We start from the raw sequence: 19,673 nt of genomic DNA on the forward strand, positions 1-19,673 counted from the left end.
TGAAGGAGACCAGGATGTAGCAGATCTTATCTGACCTTCACATTTTCGAACATTAGTTGTGTTTGTCACTCACTTTTTTTTGTTAGACACCGAGTGTTTTGTTCTTTTCTGTCTTTTTGTCAGTCTGCTGCAACAGGCCATGCTTCCAAGACAAGATGGGGTTCAGGAGAAATCTAGTTATTGACCTGCTGCATTCATAAACCATGTCAATAGGTACCATTCTACTACTGTGCAGTTTTACGTTTTACTTGGCTAACCTGGTCCCTCTGAGTAAGCTGGTAACTTAAGTGCAAGTAAATGCACTCAATATCAACACAGAGGCTCACATGGTTTTTTTCATGTATCATACCTGCAGGTCTTGAGTATCCTTCTTATTGTCCGGGTTGGGGAGCCTTGTGTAGTTACTTCCATAGTCTGACTGCAGTCAAATTACATTCGGGACGGGAGGTTCAAGCATTTCCATAAAATGCCATACATACACATGTATGAGGCAGAATCTGTTCTCTTCATGTCATTTATACCTTTATAAATATAACTTATCGTGCTGCAGACCTTACAGCATACCCGAATCACCATGGTGTTTGTTTGCCTTTCTTATATGGGCTTACTTATATGACTAAAGTCTAAAATCCTCTTATTAGCTACGCCCAAGAGGTTAGTTTTTTTTAAATTGGATGTATGTTTATTTGTAAGCAGGATCACACAAAAAAGTCTGAATGGATTTCCAAGACACTTGTTGGAAGGATGGGAGGTTTTGGTGTGGAACCAGGAACTTTCTTTCCCACTTTTTCCTCGTGAAATAGAGTGTTTCTCAACGGGGTTAATACTGATGAACATTTCTCAACATTAAGTTAGATTTTTCAGAGAAAACTTAATGGATCTTGATGGGAAAATAAATCAGGCATGTTTAAAGGACTTACTAAGGCAGAGGTAAATGTCAGGCCTTTGTAGAGATATGAGCACCACTGAATGCCAGTCTAGTTTCTACAGCTTATATCAGTGAATTAAAGATTCAAGCCGAGCTTTTGAATTAGGGTTCAATTATACAGATGGTAACTACCAAATTTCCTGCTTAACTGTACAATAAATTATTAATTGATATTGCAAAAATTATGAGTTGCAGCTGTCAAAAACACACATACACCATCAAAGCATACCTGCGTTCATAAGAAGGCTCAGCGGTATAGGATCTTATATTTACCTTGGGGGGGGGATGCTTCGGGGTGGTTGTAGCCTTCGGAGTAGTGGGTCCAGCAGTATTAGCACTGTTAAGGGCTTTTGAGGTGGAGGGTTTGAGGGGAGCAACACTAGTTTTAACCTAGTTTTAAAATGTATTACTTGTTATTATAATTTTGGTTCTCCTTTTAGTATATCAATGTAGTAATCGCTGTCTTAAAGAAAGAACTATCAACAGTAGAATAGTTTTCTCTTGCGGCTTGCCCATTAGCGAACAATCGCAGCACGCTCTAGAGGAATGTTCATGATAACTCTGGCAGTCGAACTACAGTTTGTATCAGTCCCAAAGACACGGACAGGCTCAGTGTCATTGCAAATCTATTGTATTAGGACATGTTTAAAAGGATGATAATATATCACAGCAAAACGAAAGCAAACAAACTTTATTCGGCAGAAAAAAAACAAAACTTGATTCAGTACAAATCAAAGACAAACAATTAAGAAATAAAGTTCAGGCTCTAATCAGAACAACCCAAACAGGATTTTTTGCATTTTGTTTGGAAAAGCTTTAAAAAAGTCACTCTATGGCTATAATTGATAGATTACATTACATTTCATTTAGCTGAAGCTTTTATCCAAAGCGAATTACAATAAGTGCATTCAACCATTAGGGTACAAACCCAGAACAACAACAATCAAGGAAGTACAATTTCTTCAAAAAAGCAAATCTACAAAGTGCTATAAGTAAGTGCCATTTAGGTGCTACTAAGTTGTTAGTTTTAAAATTTGACTCAAGGTAGAGTCGGAAGAGGTGTGTTTTTAGTCTGCGGCAGATACAAAATTAAGGAGGAAGCTGAAAAGGAAGTGGGACAAGGAAAAAGAAAGTGCAGAGGTAGACATAGGTAATGGAGAAGAGGAAGTGGGCAAAGAAGAAGTAGGTGAAGAAGAAGGAAAAGGTCAAGAAGAATGTGAAGAAGAATAAGAAGAGGAAGAACTGCAAAAAAAATTGCACTTTTCAAGGTATCTAATGCTGCTTTACAGAGTTAAAACCTCATAAACGTCATACAACAGTCATACAAATGAATAGCAGTGTAAAGTGGTGGATCTTTGCAGAGTTCCAGAGGGTGGTGGCTGACGGACAAAGTCATACGTTCAAATAAATACAATCTAATTTCCAAGACATCCGTATGGAATATTAAAAGGCATAGTGTATGTATGTCAGGTTTTGGTTAATTCCATTGTTCCTCTACTCTGACAGAACCTCTCTCAGTCAAAAACTGTTCGAGGATCTCATCGATTACATTGCACTCAAAATTCACTTGGTCGAGGGACAGAGCAGGAATCGAGGTGATGAGAAGGCGTCCGACATTGTGCCGAAGCACGATCAAGCTGTGAGCGAGAGATGGATACAAAAAAAGAGAAACTTAGATCACTTGTTCTGCTATGTCTGCTGCAACAGCCCAATCTTCTGAATGTTTCCGAGCTTCAATCTCCGCCAGCGACAGTTGCCCCCGCGGCCTCCTCTACTATGTCCATCTGGAGGCACAGCACACAGTGACTCTCAAGAGGAAGAAAACAACTAATGATCCTGCTTGATCAATGATGAATTATACATAATGTACATAAAAGCTCTGAGCTCTGACTTCCAGGTAAATGCTGTTTTTAAGAACTGTGAGACACAATTATTCATAATTCTAATCACTCTTGGAAGTAGACTTGGATGCATGTGTGGCAATAAGCTTCACAGAGATTTAAACTGTGTCTAATTGTCTAACAAACTTTAACTTCCCAATTTAAGTCGCCTATGTTTGAACGTTTTGAAAAGCTTGAATATGAGGAAAGTTGAGTTTTTTTGTTTGACATTTTCAAAGGTCAAGTATTAAAGTCAAGTGTTTTTTTCAGAGGCCAAGTAGCATTTTCTCAATGTTTCTGTCAAATCCAGGAAATGCAACATCCACATCAAAAGATAGAGGTACATTGTTTGCAGTCCGTCTTGAAAACAATACTTACATGCTCATATTAATTATTATTTGCTGTGAATGTATTAATCTCTAAGCTCCAGACACACTGACCTGTGCTTCCAGTTTTCGTTCTCCATGTGTTTTTGGTCCAGTTCCCGCATCAGAGAGTCAACTTGCAGCGCAATCTCATCAGAGGCCTTTTCCTCACCTTGATCACGACTGGGTTCGCTCTCAGTAGCTGCCAGTAAAGCCTCTTTCTCCTTAATCAATTCATCAACTTTCTCTTTTGACTTCTCAAACATACTTTTGTAGTCAATCCCCTCCACTGTTTCCTCCGTCATCAGCGTCTGGCTGGCCTGGTGAGACCATCGTCTCTTGTCATTGATCGTAGACGGCTCCAGCAGTCTGCTTTGCATTTCTTGCAGCTGGCAGGTAAGTCTTTTGACTTCGTCTTTTAAGGCGTCTCTCTCTTGCGCTGTCTCCTGCATGAGCTCCAGGAGCTGGTCTTGTTGTTCCTGCACGTCAGTGACACTTGGGTTGTTAAGTGGGGAGAACGGTGCCCGGGAAGGTCCTGCAATTTCGTCACCTTCCATGGGATGTGTCACTCCGTTCTGAAGATTTCTTTGATGGTCATTTTGAGTATTTACCTCACTCTCTTGCTTTATGACTCCTTCTTCATTGCAGCAGGCACGTGAAATATGTTCTACACCATTTACATTTGATGTACTCGGCCTGGTTACTCCATTCCCCTCAGTTTGATTTGGATCCTCCTCTTCCTTCTTTACTTTGGGGGCTTCTGTCTGGGTGTTGGTGCTGGTCATCTGTGGAGGAGGGGCCGGGGATGGATTGGCTCCAGCAGCCGCAGTCCCGGTAGAACTCTCTCCCGCAGTGTTTATCTCTGACTCCATGGCAACATCATCCCTAAACTCCAACACCATGGAGATTCCGGCATCGGTTGGCTCTGGCTCTATTTTCACCTTAGTCAAGGCAAAGCAAGGATCTTTTGGTTTGGGCGTGCTGGCATTCTCCAAGAGCAAAATGTCCTCATCAGTATCATCATCCCACTCCTCACCAACAGGCACTGATGGGGAGCAGGGTGCGCTCACAACCACAGATGTCGGCGTATCAGAGATGTTCCTCTGGAAGTCATTTGCTAGAGCTCTTTTGGCCGTTGTTGGGGGACTAACAGACCGGTCTCTTTTTGTCCTGCAGTGTCAACAACGCACTGTTAATATTCTTCTTAAACAAGGTGAATTTCCTATATTAAATATATAAAATCATACCTCGGATGGGATTTTGACAGAGAGACCACATTGAAAATAACTGGAAGACCATCGCTACATGAGGGGCTGCAGTCTACAGAAAGAAAACACATATATTTTAATATTTCTTTCTAAAAAAATTCTCTCTTCCACCCGCAAACAAACAGTAATTGTTCTTACCAGCTTGTAAAATAGTGGAGGGCCTCACTGGAGTTGAATCAGCATTGGACCTCCTCCTTGGAGTAATGGAGGTGGAAGGTGATTCGACAGTCTATCAAGAAAAACAAGAAACACCAAGAAGAATTTTTTACATTTGTAATTTTTATATTCCTAAATCATAACTACCTTCAAGTATTGACAGTACCTATCTATCTATCTATCTATCTATCTATCTATCTATCTATCTATCTATCTATCTATCTATCTATCTATCTATCTATCTATCTATCTATCTATCTATCTATCTATCATCGATGCAAGGGGAGCTGGATCCCATCCCAGCGGACATTGGGTGAGACAGGTCGCAGGCGTTTTGCATAGCCAACATACAGACTCAACCATTCACACTCACACCTGTGAATAATTTAGAGTCTCTACATGTCTTTGGATTGTGAGAGGAAGCAAACCCACACGGACACGTTTACATGCAAACTCCACACAGAAACACCTCGACTGAACCGGGAACCTTCTTGCTCTGAGGCAACAGTGCTAACTATTGCACCGCTGAGCTGCCCCAAAGTCTTTATACTGAATCAAAATTAAACACATTTAGTCATTAGCCCCCTTTGTGTGTTTTTAATGGACAGCCCACCGTTTGAAGCAGTCGTTTCATTTGCCGTTGAAGATCCCTGTTTTGTCTGGCGAGAATAGCCACTTGCTGCTCTTCCTGTCTCCTTCGATTCTCCTCCTCCTAAATGAACAAATACCCAAAAGCACAATTAATTATTTTTTAACTTGCAAATCAATACCACCAGTAAATCAATTCTTATTTCAGATCGTGCCGAGGTGTTACCGGTATCATGTGGAAGAACAAAATGATGACAGACGATGCATTCCTTACCTTTTTTTTTGCCATCTCTTGCTGCTTTTTGTCCTTTATTTCCCTTTAAAAAAATAATAATCACAGAGTAAGTACCCACAAGTAACAGATATCAGTTCTTATCAAGTTAAACATTGGTTAATATGTTTGGGCAGAAGTCATGGCAGAGCTCGAATGGAAATTTGTGACTCACTGTTGTTTGTAGGTCTTGTGGTACGCAGGTTGCTTGTCATCAGAGTCCTCTGGCTCCTCCTCTACCTGGCAGCTCCTGGGAGAACAAAATAGATTGAGAGTGAAAACATCAGCAAACATCCAACGAGTCAAAGGGATTTTTTAGGTGTAGTGGTTTTTGTTTTAATGAACACATGAACCCAAAGCCAGGTGAGCATTCCTATGTATGCATGTTAAATTACATTTTGTTTGTTTGAAAAAATGTATTTTATGTGTACTTTGACTTTTTAGTTTGGTTCAGGTCTCTGTTGTATCTAGCAACATGGAGGAGGACAGTTCATGAATAAGCCTATGACACCTGTTCAATTGCTTGTTAACACAAATAGCTAATCAGCCAATCACATGGCAGCAACTCATTGCATTTAGGCATCTAGACGTGGTGATTACAACTTGCTGAAGTTCAAACCGAGCATCAGAATGGGGAAGAAAGGGGATTTAAGTGACTTTGAACGTGGCATGGTTGTTGGTGCCAGACGGGCTGGTCTGAGTATTTCAATAACTGCTGATATACAGGGATTTTCACGCACAACCATCTCAAGGGTTTACAGAGAATGGTCCGAAAAAGATTAAATATCAAGTGAGCGACAGTTGTGTGGACGAAAATGCGTTGTTGATAACAGAGGTCAGAGGAGAATGGGCAGAGTGGTTCGGGATGATAGAAAGGCAACAGTAACTCAAATAACCACCCGTTACAACCTAGGTATGCAGATACAGGCTGCAGCAGCAGAAGACCGCACCGGATGCCCCTCTGTCAGCTAAGAACAGGAAACTGAGGCTAAAATTCTCACAGGCTCACGTAAACAACATGAAAGCATGGATCCATCCTGCCTTGTATCCATCCTGCCTTGTATCAACGGTTCAGGCTGGTGGTGGTGTAATGGTGTGGAGGATATTTTCTTGGCACACTTTGGGCCCCTTAATACCAATTGAGCATCGTTTAAATGCCACGCCTTGTTGAATCTATGTAAGGAAGAATTAAGGCAGTTCTGAAGGCAAAGGGGGTCCAACCCGGAACTAACAAGGTGTACCTAATAAAGTGGCCAGCGAGTGTATATCTACAGTCTATGGAGTAGAAGTAAAAGTAATCATGTCATGTTGATATCCATAAATAGGAATATGAGTATAATTCTCCAGTTATCTTTGTTCTTTTTATTACATCAGATAATTATTGTCGCAATAGGTTTATAATTTACCTGAACTGAGGGTCAGGGTTCAAATGACAGAACCATTCCTCTGGTAACTTGTCGCAGTCAATCCCATCGGGGAGTTTGCGCCACTTACAACATTCATCACACTGCGCCCAGTTCTGATCTGGTCGCTTCCTGAGGACACAGACAATTAAAAAAGTATCAGAGTCTGTAAGGAAACAGCAGACAAGAATGCATGTTGAATACAGATTGAACAGTCACTGCATATGTACTAACATGGTATCCTCCACTGGTGTGGTGCTGTTTGGATCCTCTTTGTTCTTGCTGTAATACATTTGTTTCCAGTACTCCTCCAGTTTGGTCGCCATGCTGGTCATCGTTTTCCTGTAGCAAGACATAAAGCACCTAATACCTCCATATTCCTGGCCCAGTACTGATGAATAATTCAGTGATCACGCCTACAAATAAATATCAAACCAACATGCTCAAAACTAAACAGAAAATGTATGCAACTACCTGTACTGATCTGTCTCATCGAAGCTCTGTTTGTTGTGGGTGGGATTAAGAAAGTTGCACTCCATTACGCCAATGACCCCAACGCCTTTCCTGTCGGCCTGTAGAGTGAAACGACTCATGAGAGACGAAAAGCAGATGATAACATTTATGACCCTTATGTGTCGTCAACGTCAGAGGCTCACCCTCATTTGACAGCCCACCCGTTCGTAGGCTCTGATGAGGCGATTCTTGTGATACATCATCATGCCATACTGCTCTTTACTTTTGGTATTATACCCGAAAGTGATAGGAACGCGTTTGGGCTGTAATTACATTGAAGGAAAACCCAAGAGCAGAGATGTAAACACGCATGCAACCATTTGTCCCTAAACATTTATAAATGTTCAACACACATTCGAAGCCAAAGAGGAAAAGGACTGAAAGGATACCAGGAACGTTGGCTTGTAGTAGTCCCTTCTGATGGAGGCGAGACTCTTAGCAATGAGCTGAGATTTCACCTTCTGACCTCGTATGACGATCTGCATCCGAGGCTTCAGGTACAGAATACTGCAGTATGCCTTCACAACAAATGTATCAATAAGAGCAGAGGAAGGTGGTAGAGTCAAGAGGTTATCACAGGGATTATGAACAATTTAAGTTGTATGCCTCTGCCAACCATAATGTTTTGTCCCCATACTCAAATGGAGGTCACCATGACCTTTACAGACTTTCAATCACCTAAATGTAGTCAGTAAATAGTCGTTTTTTGTCTAAATTAACATTTCTCAAGACAATTGTAGGACAATGCATTCACAAGGTCAACAAACTCTTGACCTGTGATTTGTGTGGGTAAAGTGGTGTGGGGCATAAAAACAATGACCTAAAATAATCATAATGACTGTGTTAGGAGATTACTGCTCCTTACCCGCAGAGAGTAAACACTCTCAGGGATGTATGATGACGATGGATGTTGAGTGTCGCTCCCCGACTCATTGATATCCGATGGAATTCGAATATCGTACTGATCCTTCTGAAAATCAAACTCTAGTTCTCCAACAGATGTCCTTAAAGAGGAGAAGAATATTGATGTCCATCAATCCATCCATTATCTATACCGTTTATCCTTTGAGGGTTGCGGGGGGAACTTGAGCCAAATTGGGTCACCGGTCTTTCAGAGGGCCAACAAACACTCACATTCACACCTAGGGTCATTAAAGGCCACAATATGCTTCTCCAACTCCGGACTCTTTTTCATTAATAGTTTTCCGACGGCTGTCCTTGCTGAAAACAATTCACCGCCAGAACAATAGGTGGCGCAGCTGAAGACGAGCTTAGATAAGCCTACCACATTTGTACGTAGAAGAAGTCCACGTTTGTTTATTTACCTCGCCCCGGCTTTCCTCACACACTCCGGACCTCTTCCACTGGGCGCTCTTCAATGTTGTTGTCCATATTAGAATCGTAGTTGTGTTTGGGTTTTAAAGTGGCGGTATTCTACGGAATGAAACAGGAAGTTTGAGGTCCGGAAATGTGAGATTCGAAAATGACGTAGTGCGGAAATGATGTCGTTAGCAGACCAATCACAGCCAATGGCTGTCCCTAGGCTCTCCGAAATGCCCACGGATAGTTTGAAAAATCAAGCTCTCCGAGGCGTTCCACGGCGAAGAGGGCGATCTTATGTGTCCGTGTCAGTCAAAACGGAGAAGCATATATCGGCCTTAAGTCTCAAATAAGCCTAAACTGAATGTCTTTGGACTGTAGGAGGAAGCTGGAGTACCCACAGAAAACCTATGCAGGCGTGAGGATAACAGGCAACAAACACAAATCTGAGTATCCTCTACAAAGCAAAGCAAGTAAACATCTAACAAAATGATGTATATTGTAGACAGACCTGCGGAGATTCCAGATGATAATCCGTGTGCCTGTTTTTCGCGGGCACATGGGGGGATTGATGGCTTGGAGCTCTTTGAGAAGGTCCTCCTGTGTTTTGAAAATGGAATAGCGCAGGATGTGCTGCAGACTGACTCTGTCCTGCTCTTGTACTGAGAGTAAAATCTCAAGTTAAGGATGATTTGAAATAAAGGGTTGGTACAAACAGAAGCATGATTGATGTATTATTGAGAGGAGAAATTCTACACTAAAACATGTCAAAGAATCTAGACTTAGATGCATTTTCCATTATGAGACAACTTAAAAAATGCATCAGATCATGGTTTTGTACAGTTGTGTTGGGGGTGAGGTCCTGAGTGACCATCAAACAATAGGTTGTAAATACTTGAGGCCTACAAGGCCCAGCTGAAACCAGTTCAACCAGTTTCAGTCTTAATTCACACCTTCTCTAGACAGCCTGGAGCCTCGCCTTGGTGGGGGAAGCATGTCCTGAACCCCCACTGTGCCCCCCCTCCAGCAGGGCCTGGTGGGGAGATGTTGCAGGCCGCTCTGCAAAAACCCAAATGAGACTCTGAAACGGCCCACTGAGGTCGAATCCCCGCCCACTAAGGTCGGGACCCTGACATCTAATTGGCTGAGGGCAACACTGACCCTTGACCCCTCCTCCAGGGGGGCAGGTACCTCCCAGGTAGAACAAAACCCCTCTGCTCCCAGAAATCTCTCTCTTTTCACGCTGCTCAAGTTGTCTTCTGACCTCAAGAGGTCTAACCACACGACTCAGTAACTAAGGAGGCGATTAGACGTTTGTTTAATATCATTTTTATTTGAAGTCGTTTCATTTTCTTCTTATCTCAGTCAAAGTTTTATCTTGATAGGACCTTTCCGGTTTTAACTTGAAATATCGAAACAGGAAGTGCCCCGCTGGACGGACTCCGACACTTCTATAGACTTCCCTTTTTCCAACGATCCACAAACGGCTTCCACAAAGCCGTTCCCTGCAGAAGCGCGACGTTCATCCCGCTGAGGAGTATGAGACAATCCACTCCGTTCCTGTAAAGCAGCACGGTCTCCGCTGTTACAGAAGAAAGACGAAGTTTCATTCCGTCAAGGAGCACGAGGAATTCGCTCCCTTTTCCGGTCCAGCGGCTGAGCTCCGGAGCTCCGCTCGTGAGAAAGACCACGTGATTCACTGGCCCCCGACACATTCGCGCCGAGTCGCAGGCACATCGCGAGGGTTGTACAGTAAGAGACTTGATTATCTGGGCAGATACGTAGCATATTGTTTAATATTTGAGTGTATTTGTTTGTGGGATCTCCGTGTCTCATTGTTTAGCCACGACGATTCGGCTACTTCCGGTTCATTTCCGGTTACGGCCTTGTGCCACAGTTCTTAAGCGCCGTGACTAAACGTCTCCGGTTGCACTCGTTCCCGTCTGAAGAACCTTACAGAGATTTTACCGTCAGACTTCAGCACACAACGCCGTTTGAGTGCTGAGCGGTAAAGTAAATGTAACTTGTTTCTGACGGTGTTTTTAAGAGCTTCTTTGAACTCTCCTTGCATGCCTTCTCTTCTCTCTCTCTCTCTCCTTCTAAACCGACCTATACACCCGTTCCGATCTGTATTTAGAATACAGTTCATGTAACAGTTAAATCTATATTTAAAGGGCCTGAAAACATCTGGCTGCCATTTTGAAGCCAAAGCTAAACCAGAACAAAGAATCCTTTGTTCCACCTCCTCCTTTGTGCCTCACACGTGGTCCGGCGGCCATTTGAGATTATTCATCGGTAGACCCGCCCTCAATTCTGGCTCTAAATTCATAACGAACCCGCCATTTTGTTTTGTAGTTTTAAGCCTAACATTGTCGGCCTCCATCTTGGATGTGACGTCACTACGTTACTGCGTCATCGCCACGCCCCCTCCCTTTTCTCTCTCGCTCTCTCACACACACACACACACACACACCCACACACACCCACACAGACACATTGATAGACACAGACAGATACACACACACAGAGACACATAGATGGACCAGAGGTTACATGCGTGTTCTAAATTGTGATAAGCTGCTGTTGTGATCTTTGAAATATGGGAGTTTGTTAAAATGATAAATCATTAAATAACACTAACTTTATTTCACATACATACACATAGACACACATACACAGAGAGACACTTTGACACAGACACACACACACAGAGACAGACATACATAGGTAGACCGCAGGTTTTACATGTATTTTCTGAATTGTGATAAGTGCTGCTGCTGTGTTTATCTTTGAAATATCGGAGCTTGTTAAAATGATAAATCATTGAATAACATTATAACTTTATTTCCCCTTTTTAATAAATACTTTTGTAATTAAAGTATCTGTAGTCTGTGATTATTTGTGCATAAGTGTGTGAATACAGCTGGATTATGATTGCCTGTGCTCGAACTTAGAAGCCTTCACTGTTTATTAAGTAATCGTTAATATTAAAATATTGACAGTATTAATTTGACATTTATCATTATGAGACTGATAATTATAGCTTGATTTGTTGGTCCCTGGTAGCCAGGGTGGTGCCCCCCTTTCTCAATTATTAATATAGATAGTATTATTCTTAAATTGATAATTTTATTGTTTTAGACTAATTATTTTCATTATTCTTGGTTGATAACCTTATCATTGTTAATTGATAGCTTGTACTTTCTAATTGATAATTCCTATTTTCTCATTAGTGGTTTTATTGTTATTTGATTACTGATCATCTTCAATTAATAATTTAATTATTTTTGATAGATAATTTTTATTATTTTAATAATCCTATTTCATGATTATTAATAATTAGCCAACGTCAAGTCTACTCCTATTGCACAACAGTTGCCATGTACACAATTCACCCTAGTACCATGACGCCAATGAATCAAGACAATATTGACATATTCCTTCATCGTTCATGGTTTGAATTAATGAATTAGATAAAGGATATATTTGTTTTTGTTTGTGTTTTCAAAGCTGATGATGGGCACACTTATTTGCCGGGCCTCAATCTTTTCCAGGTAGGTCTGAGAGAGCATCCCGATGCATGAAAAATTCTTTGACTTTGAGAAAACGATAGCGTCTTTTCCAAGACGCATGGATCCAGACTTGAACCCATTGCCATAGATACCTATTGGTGCTACACCATTGACAACGGTCTTATCGCTGTACCCAAAGCTTAAGGGAGAAAAATGCAAACATTCTTTCAGTTATGAATCACATTCATAATGAAAAATATAACTTTTCATACTTTGATGTTAAAGCTTCTAGGCAGTGGTCAATTACATGTAGGACAATACAGGTATTGTCATGTGTCCAACAAGAATAGCCATTACACAACAAATACCAAAATGAAAAATGACGAATAAGTGTAAATTGCATGAACAATCAAAGTTATGTTTCAATTATTTGTCTGAGTCTGTACCTGAGCATCTTCTGGATAGCGTCATGGTTCAGTCCATCTCCATTATCCATAAAACTGAGGCATTCTTGTCCATCAACCACAGTCTTATCAATCCAGAACTGTTTGGCATTGACATCTGGATCATAGGCATTGTCTGTGAGAAGGAACATTGTAAGAAGCATTTAATTTAAAAGACATTTCCTTTAGAACAAATAGATGACAACTGGAAAAGAACTGAAGCAAATCCCTGCATGAATATATGCGCACACACACACACACACACACACACACACACACACACACACACACACACACACACACACACACACACACACACACACACACACACACACACACACACACACACACACACACACACACACACACACACACACACACACACACACACACACACACACACACACACACACACACACACACACACACACACGGATTGCAGTTGTAGTTTCATTATGAATCGTATAATCTTTTTCACTAGATTGTTGTAATGTTACGTGACATGTATGGCTTTCTGTCCGCCCTTTTTTTTAAAAGTTCTTTTTGGTAGTCTTTTGTGATGGCAATTTCCGAGAACACCTCACCTCAATGACGTAGAGATCAGCAAAGAATGAGGTGTGTTCTTATAACCCACAACTCCCTCCAATTGGGTATGTAAAGGTATTCATTACCATCCTAAATGATGATGATTATGATGATGGGAAATATCCTGCCTTCACATCTCGGTGGACGGCCATCAAGTTAAAGTCTCTGAGCAATAATCGTAAACCAAAAGTTGCCCGGTAAGATACAAAATTTGGTCAGTCTTCCACAGACACGTCTGCTCATGCAATATCACATCCACAAGTGACAACATGTCCATTACACTTTCCTAACTCCAGTTGAGGGTGAAGCGCAGAGGATGTCACACTTTGTAAACCTATTAAAAGCTAATTTTAATGTGTGAATATGGGATAACAAAATTTGATTCATTTATGGTCATTCCAACATAACTTCGCCTCAGGCTATTTTGATCTTCTAGTTGTAGCCTTTCCTTAAGTACATAAAGGGCGTTGGTGTTAAATACAAGGCAGTTGATAAACCTTGTCAAACTGGAACAACAAAGCGATTTGCTACTCTTGCTCTCTCCTTAAACACAATTCAAGTTTCTGAATGAGTTTTGTTAAGTTCATATGTCGGCTGCAGCTTCCTATATTTTACACATTCTTATTAATTTGACAGAAATCTGTCCTATCACAAAAAAATACAAAACATCAGCATATGATCATCATGATGTCAGGCAAGAACCTCAAGGCATACGTGACAACAGGGGTATTAATAGCAGGAAGTGAAAGTGAAACTAAAGAGAGAAGTGCATCCTCACTGGAAAACATAACCTTGTCATGACGACTCACCTATGAGCTCAGCTATTGCGCTGAATGGCCAGGTGTGGCTGGTGGAGTTGGAGTGAAGGTACTTGGGACAAAGCTGCAAGTGGAGCAAATATTATACTGTAAATATTATAATATGTTCAATGTAAATGTGTTGTGTGATGATGTTGAAAATGGAATCTGGTCAAAGGTTGCTCCATCATTTGGAGGTCAAATGAGGAAACTGCAGGAAATGGAGTCATCACACACCTGTGCATTTTAATGCAATAAGCAAGACATACCAGCCCCCCCCCCCCTTCCCGATTTCTTGCTTATTGCATTGAAATACACTGCACACACACACACACACACTTCCTGTTTCCTCACGTTCCTTTCCTTGATTTACTGATTCAAAAATTTAAGTGATGGACCTCAGACTTACACAACTGCTCATATACAAGAGTTTAAAACCACAACCTTAACCCAGGAGCAAAAATAAAACGAACACTTTTTTTTTTTACAGAATAAACCTCGAGACGTCAGGTTATACAGTAAATCACAGTCCGCTCTGTTTTCCGAACTAGTTCCTCGATCAGCTGTCAACCCCCGCACACCCAGCCTCCAGTAGAACAACAGACGTGACCCCGAGGACCTGGCTAATGCCCTTCATCAGTTTGTAAAAGTTAAAATCACTAGACAACCGTAGAATAAGGAATAAATCTTGCTCACCGTGCTCAGCGGGACCCCGAGATCCGTCCGCGCCGTCATTTTTTCGAATATCCACGGGTGGCGGAAGTAGGAGGTGACAGCACAGCCGGGCTTCAGCGTCACAACCTGACGACCCGGTTTTAATTTCAAGGAAATAACTTCTGTCCTGCTTCTGTCACCCTGAACTAAAGTTATTCTTCTTTTATCATCTATCATACATGGATATTTATTTAAACTTTATTTATTAATTTTAACGTATCTCTGTTTGTTTTGCCCATTGACATATATGTCAAAGTGACCAATACATATATATTAAAAGGTATTTATTATATTTCTTATTTAAGCCAAGTCTCTATCATTAAATTTATGGACTAACTATTTATAATGTTAACACACACAGACACACAGACACACACACAGACATGAGCACACAATCCTTTTGTGTTATTAGAATATGTATTAAGTGGTCACTCTACATCCAGGATTGCAGTTGTAGTTTCATTGTGAATCGTATAATCTTTTTCACAAGAATGTTGTAATGTTACGTGACATGTATAGCTTTCTGTCCGCCCTTTTTTTTAAAGTTATTTTTGGTAGTCTTTTGTGATGGCAATTTCCGAGAACACGCCACCTGAATGACATGTACAGATGAGCAAAGAATGAGGTGTGTTCTTATAACACACAGCTCCCTCCCATTGGGTATGTAAAGTATTACCATCCTGAATACTTATCATGGTGGGAAATATCCTGCCTTCACATCTCTGTGGACGACCCTAGAGTGAATCCCCGGATCAAATCTGAGCAATAATCGTAAACCTAAAGTTGCCCGGTTAGATACAAAATGTCCAAAGTATTCTGGGTTAGTCATGCCAGAGAGATGCAGCGCTGGAGAGCCAGAACACCAACAATGAATGCCTTTATTATAATTGACCTTTCGCTACGTCCCTATCATTTAGATGCTACTTTTAATTTTAGACACACACAGACACAGACACATTGTTTACTACGTGTACAAGGTGCCATTGGACTGAACCACCAACCACGAATGTCTTTATTATATTTTACCTTTACTGATCTACCAACTATGAAGTTGACATTACAGTTTTTCCCACTCCCTGAATAAATTCCCCTCATGTGCAACCGCAGGAAAACAAGCAACTAAAAGCTGCAAATAGAATGTACGACCATTTAAGCTAAATATTTACTTTAATGAACCTTTTCACTTCATTCAAAACTTAACATGGTCCTTTAGACATCCAAAATAAATTACGTAAACATTCAGTACTGTGGAAAACAAGACGGGCAGTTGTGAAAACCACCAGTCAACAACCGCAAAGAAAGATTCAAGTTCCCTTAAACACCAACAACTGCAAGAATGTGCTGTATATTACCGAGTTACACCCAGTAAAATTCAGGATATTGTAAGGTGTTTCCGTGGTGTACACAAAAACACATTCAGTAGCTTTGTAACAATTTGCCCTGTTTACTGACCCCAGGGGGAAATTAGGCATTATTTTAAGAGCCACGGGTGGCCCCGTCCCGCTGTGTACGGTGCGCGCCGCCTGACCAAATTATAATAAACGAATGATCACTGGTTGGACCGATAACCTTGTCATCGGTCGGACCACAAATTAAATAAATATATACACAAACGAAATACACTCAAACTGGTTGCGTATAATAAACTGTATTTACACAAAACACCAATCAACCCCACATATGACCGCGACTCGTCCCGCAAACAATGGCGGACCCGTGAACATAAACACGCTATTTGCACAAATTCCAAACATCAATATTTTCCCAACCCAGGTTCATAACATAATCCCCAAGCAAACGTCCCAAACAAAATGACTGCAGCCTGCAGGTGTGGCGTGGTGAGTTGCCGCAAAACAATCCAAACAAAGTCCACGCTGTCCTCACCACCTTCCAAATGCCCAGAAAATGGGAAAGTACTTGCGGTAATCCATAAAGTGAGTCCCAGGCAATAATCCCGTATCAGCGAGAAAATCCCAAGCAGGTCTTTAGTGATCTCCGTTCCCTCGAACCTCTGGTAGCACCGCCAGCCCGCACAACCAAAAATCACTCCCCCGGGACGTCACTTCCCCCATATTTATCACATTTGCCGTTACAGAACCCCATATGTACATCATCACACATATAATAAACAAATACATTCACAGATCCATTCCCTCATTCTTATAATTTTAAGGCGTCTGACCAATGACCTATGTACCTTTTATTGATACATAAAGTGCACTTAGGTGACCTTTATAACTTACTCATAAAATCAAGGTTAATCAGTGACGTCCCATAATGACTTCAATACAAAAAGAGAGAAAGTAGTTCTACAGCGCGGTCCTGCAGACATACAACCTTCACATTCTCAGAGTCAGACAGATGCAGTATGTACGCTTGTTATGAGAACCAAAAGAAAACAAGTACTTGATAAAATTCCTCACAGTGAATCTGCTATTTGTCTACAAACAAAACGTGGTAGCGGAACAATAATTTGATGTTTATGGAATTATTATTTTTTCTTCTTCTTCTAAAATCAATAAGAGCAAAGAGAGTAGACACTGTGAAACAATCTCAATGTGTCAACCTTTTAGATAGTTTAGAGACAAAGTAAATCACAGAGAAATAAAAAGGAGCATATCTACTTAACTTGTAATTACTACCATACCTTTCAGACAACTGAATGAGAAACAACAATGTCCCTTGGTCTTTCCATAACAGATTCAGGGTGAACCTCAGAAGTATTATTGTGGAAATCATACAAGTTCAAACATATAAACATTTCAACGTCACACTACATGATCACTGTTGTGCCATTTTTTAGATATTACACTCATATGGCTGCAGGTCTATAAAGCTTGGGAAGAGACTTATTTGAAAGCTTCATGCTTGAGTTTTTTTAACTCTCTGTGGAGTCCAGGAATTCTTTCCTCAATGATGTGCTCCAACTTCCTCAGGACTGCGTGCGGATTGGTGGCTGGGTAGTCTGCTATTGGGAAGTGTTGCATAAGGTGGCCGTTAGGGGGAGGAACCTGGAAGGAACAGCAAAGGGTGCAAAGAAAAGGCGACAGCTCTTCCACCCTTCATTCACTCCCCTCAGTCTGCTGCAACAGGCCATGCTTCCAAGATAAGATGGGGTTCAGGAGAAATCTGGTTATTGACCTGCTGTATACATAAACCAGTCAATAGGTACCATTCTACCGTGCAGTTTTACGTTTTACTTGGCTAACCTGGTCCCTCTGAGTAAGCTGGTAACTTAAGTGCAAGTAAATGCACTGAATGTCAACACAGAGGCTCACATGGTTTTTTTCATGTATCATACCTGCAGGTCTCGAGTATCCTTCTTATTGTCCGGGTTGGGGAGCCTTGTGAAGTTACTCCCTCAGTCTGACTGCAGTCAAATTACATTCGGGAGGTTCAAGCATTTCCATAAAATGCCATACATACACCTGTATGAGGCAGAATCTGCTCTCTTCATGTCATTTATACCTTTATAAATATAACTTATCGTGCTGCAGACCTTACAGCGTACCCGAATCACCATGGTGTTTGTTTGCCTTTATTATGGGCTTACTTATATGACTAAAGTCTACAATCCTCGTATTAGCTACGCCCAAGAGGTTAGTTTTTTTTAAATTGGATGTATGTTTATTTGTAAGCAGGATCACACAAAAATGTCTGAATGGATTTCCAAGACACTTGGTGGAAGGATGGGAAGTTTTGGTGTGGAACCAGGAACTTTCTTTTCCACTTTTTCCTCGTGAAATAGAGCATTTCTGATCGGGGTTGATACTGATGAACATTTCTCAACTTTAAGTTAGATTTTTCAGAGAAAACTTAATGGATCTTGATGGGAAAATAAATCAGGCATGTTTAAAGGACTTACCAAGGTAAATGTCAGGCCTTGGTAGAGATATGAGCACCACTGAATGCCATGTTTCTACAGCTTATATCAGTGAATTAAAGATTCAAGCCAAGCTTTTGAATTGGGGTTCAATTATACAGATGGTAACTACCAAATTTCCTGCTTAACTGTACAATAAATTATTGATATTGCAAAAGTTATGAGTTGCAGCTGTCAAAAACACACATACACCATCAAAGCATACCTGCGTTCATAAGAAGGCTCAGCGGTATAGGATCTTATATCTACCTTGGGGGGGGGGGGTCCCTTCGGGGTGGTTGTACCCTTCGGAGTAGTGGGTCCAGCAGTATTAGCACTGTTAAGGGCTTTTGAGGTGGAGGGTTTGAGGGGAGCAACACTAGTTTTTACCTAGTTTTAAAATGTATTACTTGTTATTATAATTTCGGTTCTCCTTTTAGTATATCAATGTAGTAATCGCTGTCTTAAAGAAAGAACTATCAACAGTAAAATAGTTTTCTCTTGTTGCTCGCCTATTAGACAAGCAATCGCAGCACGCTTCAGAGGAATGTGCATGATAACTCTGGCAGTTGAACTACAGTTTGTATCAGTCCCAAAGACACGGACAGGTTCAGTGTCATTGCAAATCTATTGTATTAGGACATGTTTAAGAGGATGATAATATATCACAGAGTAAAGAAAGCAAACAAACTTTATTCGGCAGAATAAAAACAAAACTTGATTCAGTACAAATCAAAGACAAACAATTAAGAAATAAAGTTCAGGCTCTAATCAGAACAACCCAAACTGGATTTTTTGCATTTTGTTTGGAAAAGCTTTAAAAAAGTCACTCTATGGCTACAATGGATAGATTACATTACATTTCATTTAGCTGAAGCTTTTATCCAAAGCGAATTACAATAAGTGCATTCAACCATTAGGGTACAAACCCAGAACAACAACAATCAAGGAAGTACAATTTCTTCATAAAAGCAAATCTACAAAGTGCTATAAGTGCCATTTAGGTGCTACTAAGTTGTTAGTTTTAAAATTTGACTCAAGGTAGAGTCGGAAGAGGTGTGTTTTTAG

The 19,673-nt window shown here is 40.9% G+C and overlaps 1 protein-coding gene across 1 annotated transcript; it reads right to left on the reverse strand.

Moving 5' to 3' along the window:
- Nucleotides 1-1,700: 1,700 nt before the first annotated feature.
- Nucleotides 1,701-14,764, reverse strand: LOC133021234 (MORC family CW-type zinc finger protein 3-like). The gene is made up of 18 exons (XM_061088018.1): nucleotides 14,726-14,764; nucleotides 14,042-14,114; nucleotides 12,651-12,783; nucleotides 12,177-12,403; nucleotides 9,204-9,360; nucleotides 8,238-8,376; nucleotides 7,762-7,890; nucleotides 7,516-7,635; nucleotides 7,334-7,431; nucleotides 7,094-7,201; nucleotides 6,863-6,991; nucleotides 5,632-5,706; nucleotides 5,460-5,502; nucleotides 5,211-5,309; nucleotides 4,580-4,670; nucleotides 4,421-4,493; nucleotides 3,249-4,343; nucleotides 1,701-2,565 (listed from the first exon to the last, which is right to left on the reverse strand). Exons 1-18 carry the CDS (start codon nucleotides 14,762-14,764, stop codon nucleotides 2,406-2,408), a joined length of 2,988 nt encoding a protein of 995 aa, XP_060944001.1. The 3' UTR covers nucleotides 1,701-2,405.
- Nucleotides 14,765-19,673: the final 4,909 nt, after the last annotated feature.

Source organism: Limanda limanda, chromosome 16 (assembly GCF_963576545.1).
Source record: "Limanda limanda chromosome 16, fLimLim1.1, whole genome shotgun sequence".
Classification (NCBI taxonomy): Eukaryota; Metazoa; Chordata; class Actinopteri; order Pleuronectiformes; family Pleuronectidae; genus Limanda; species Limanda limanda.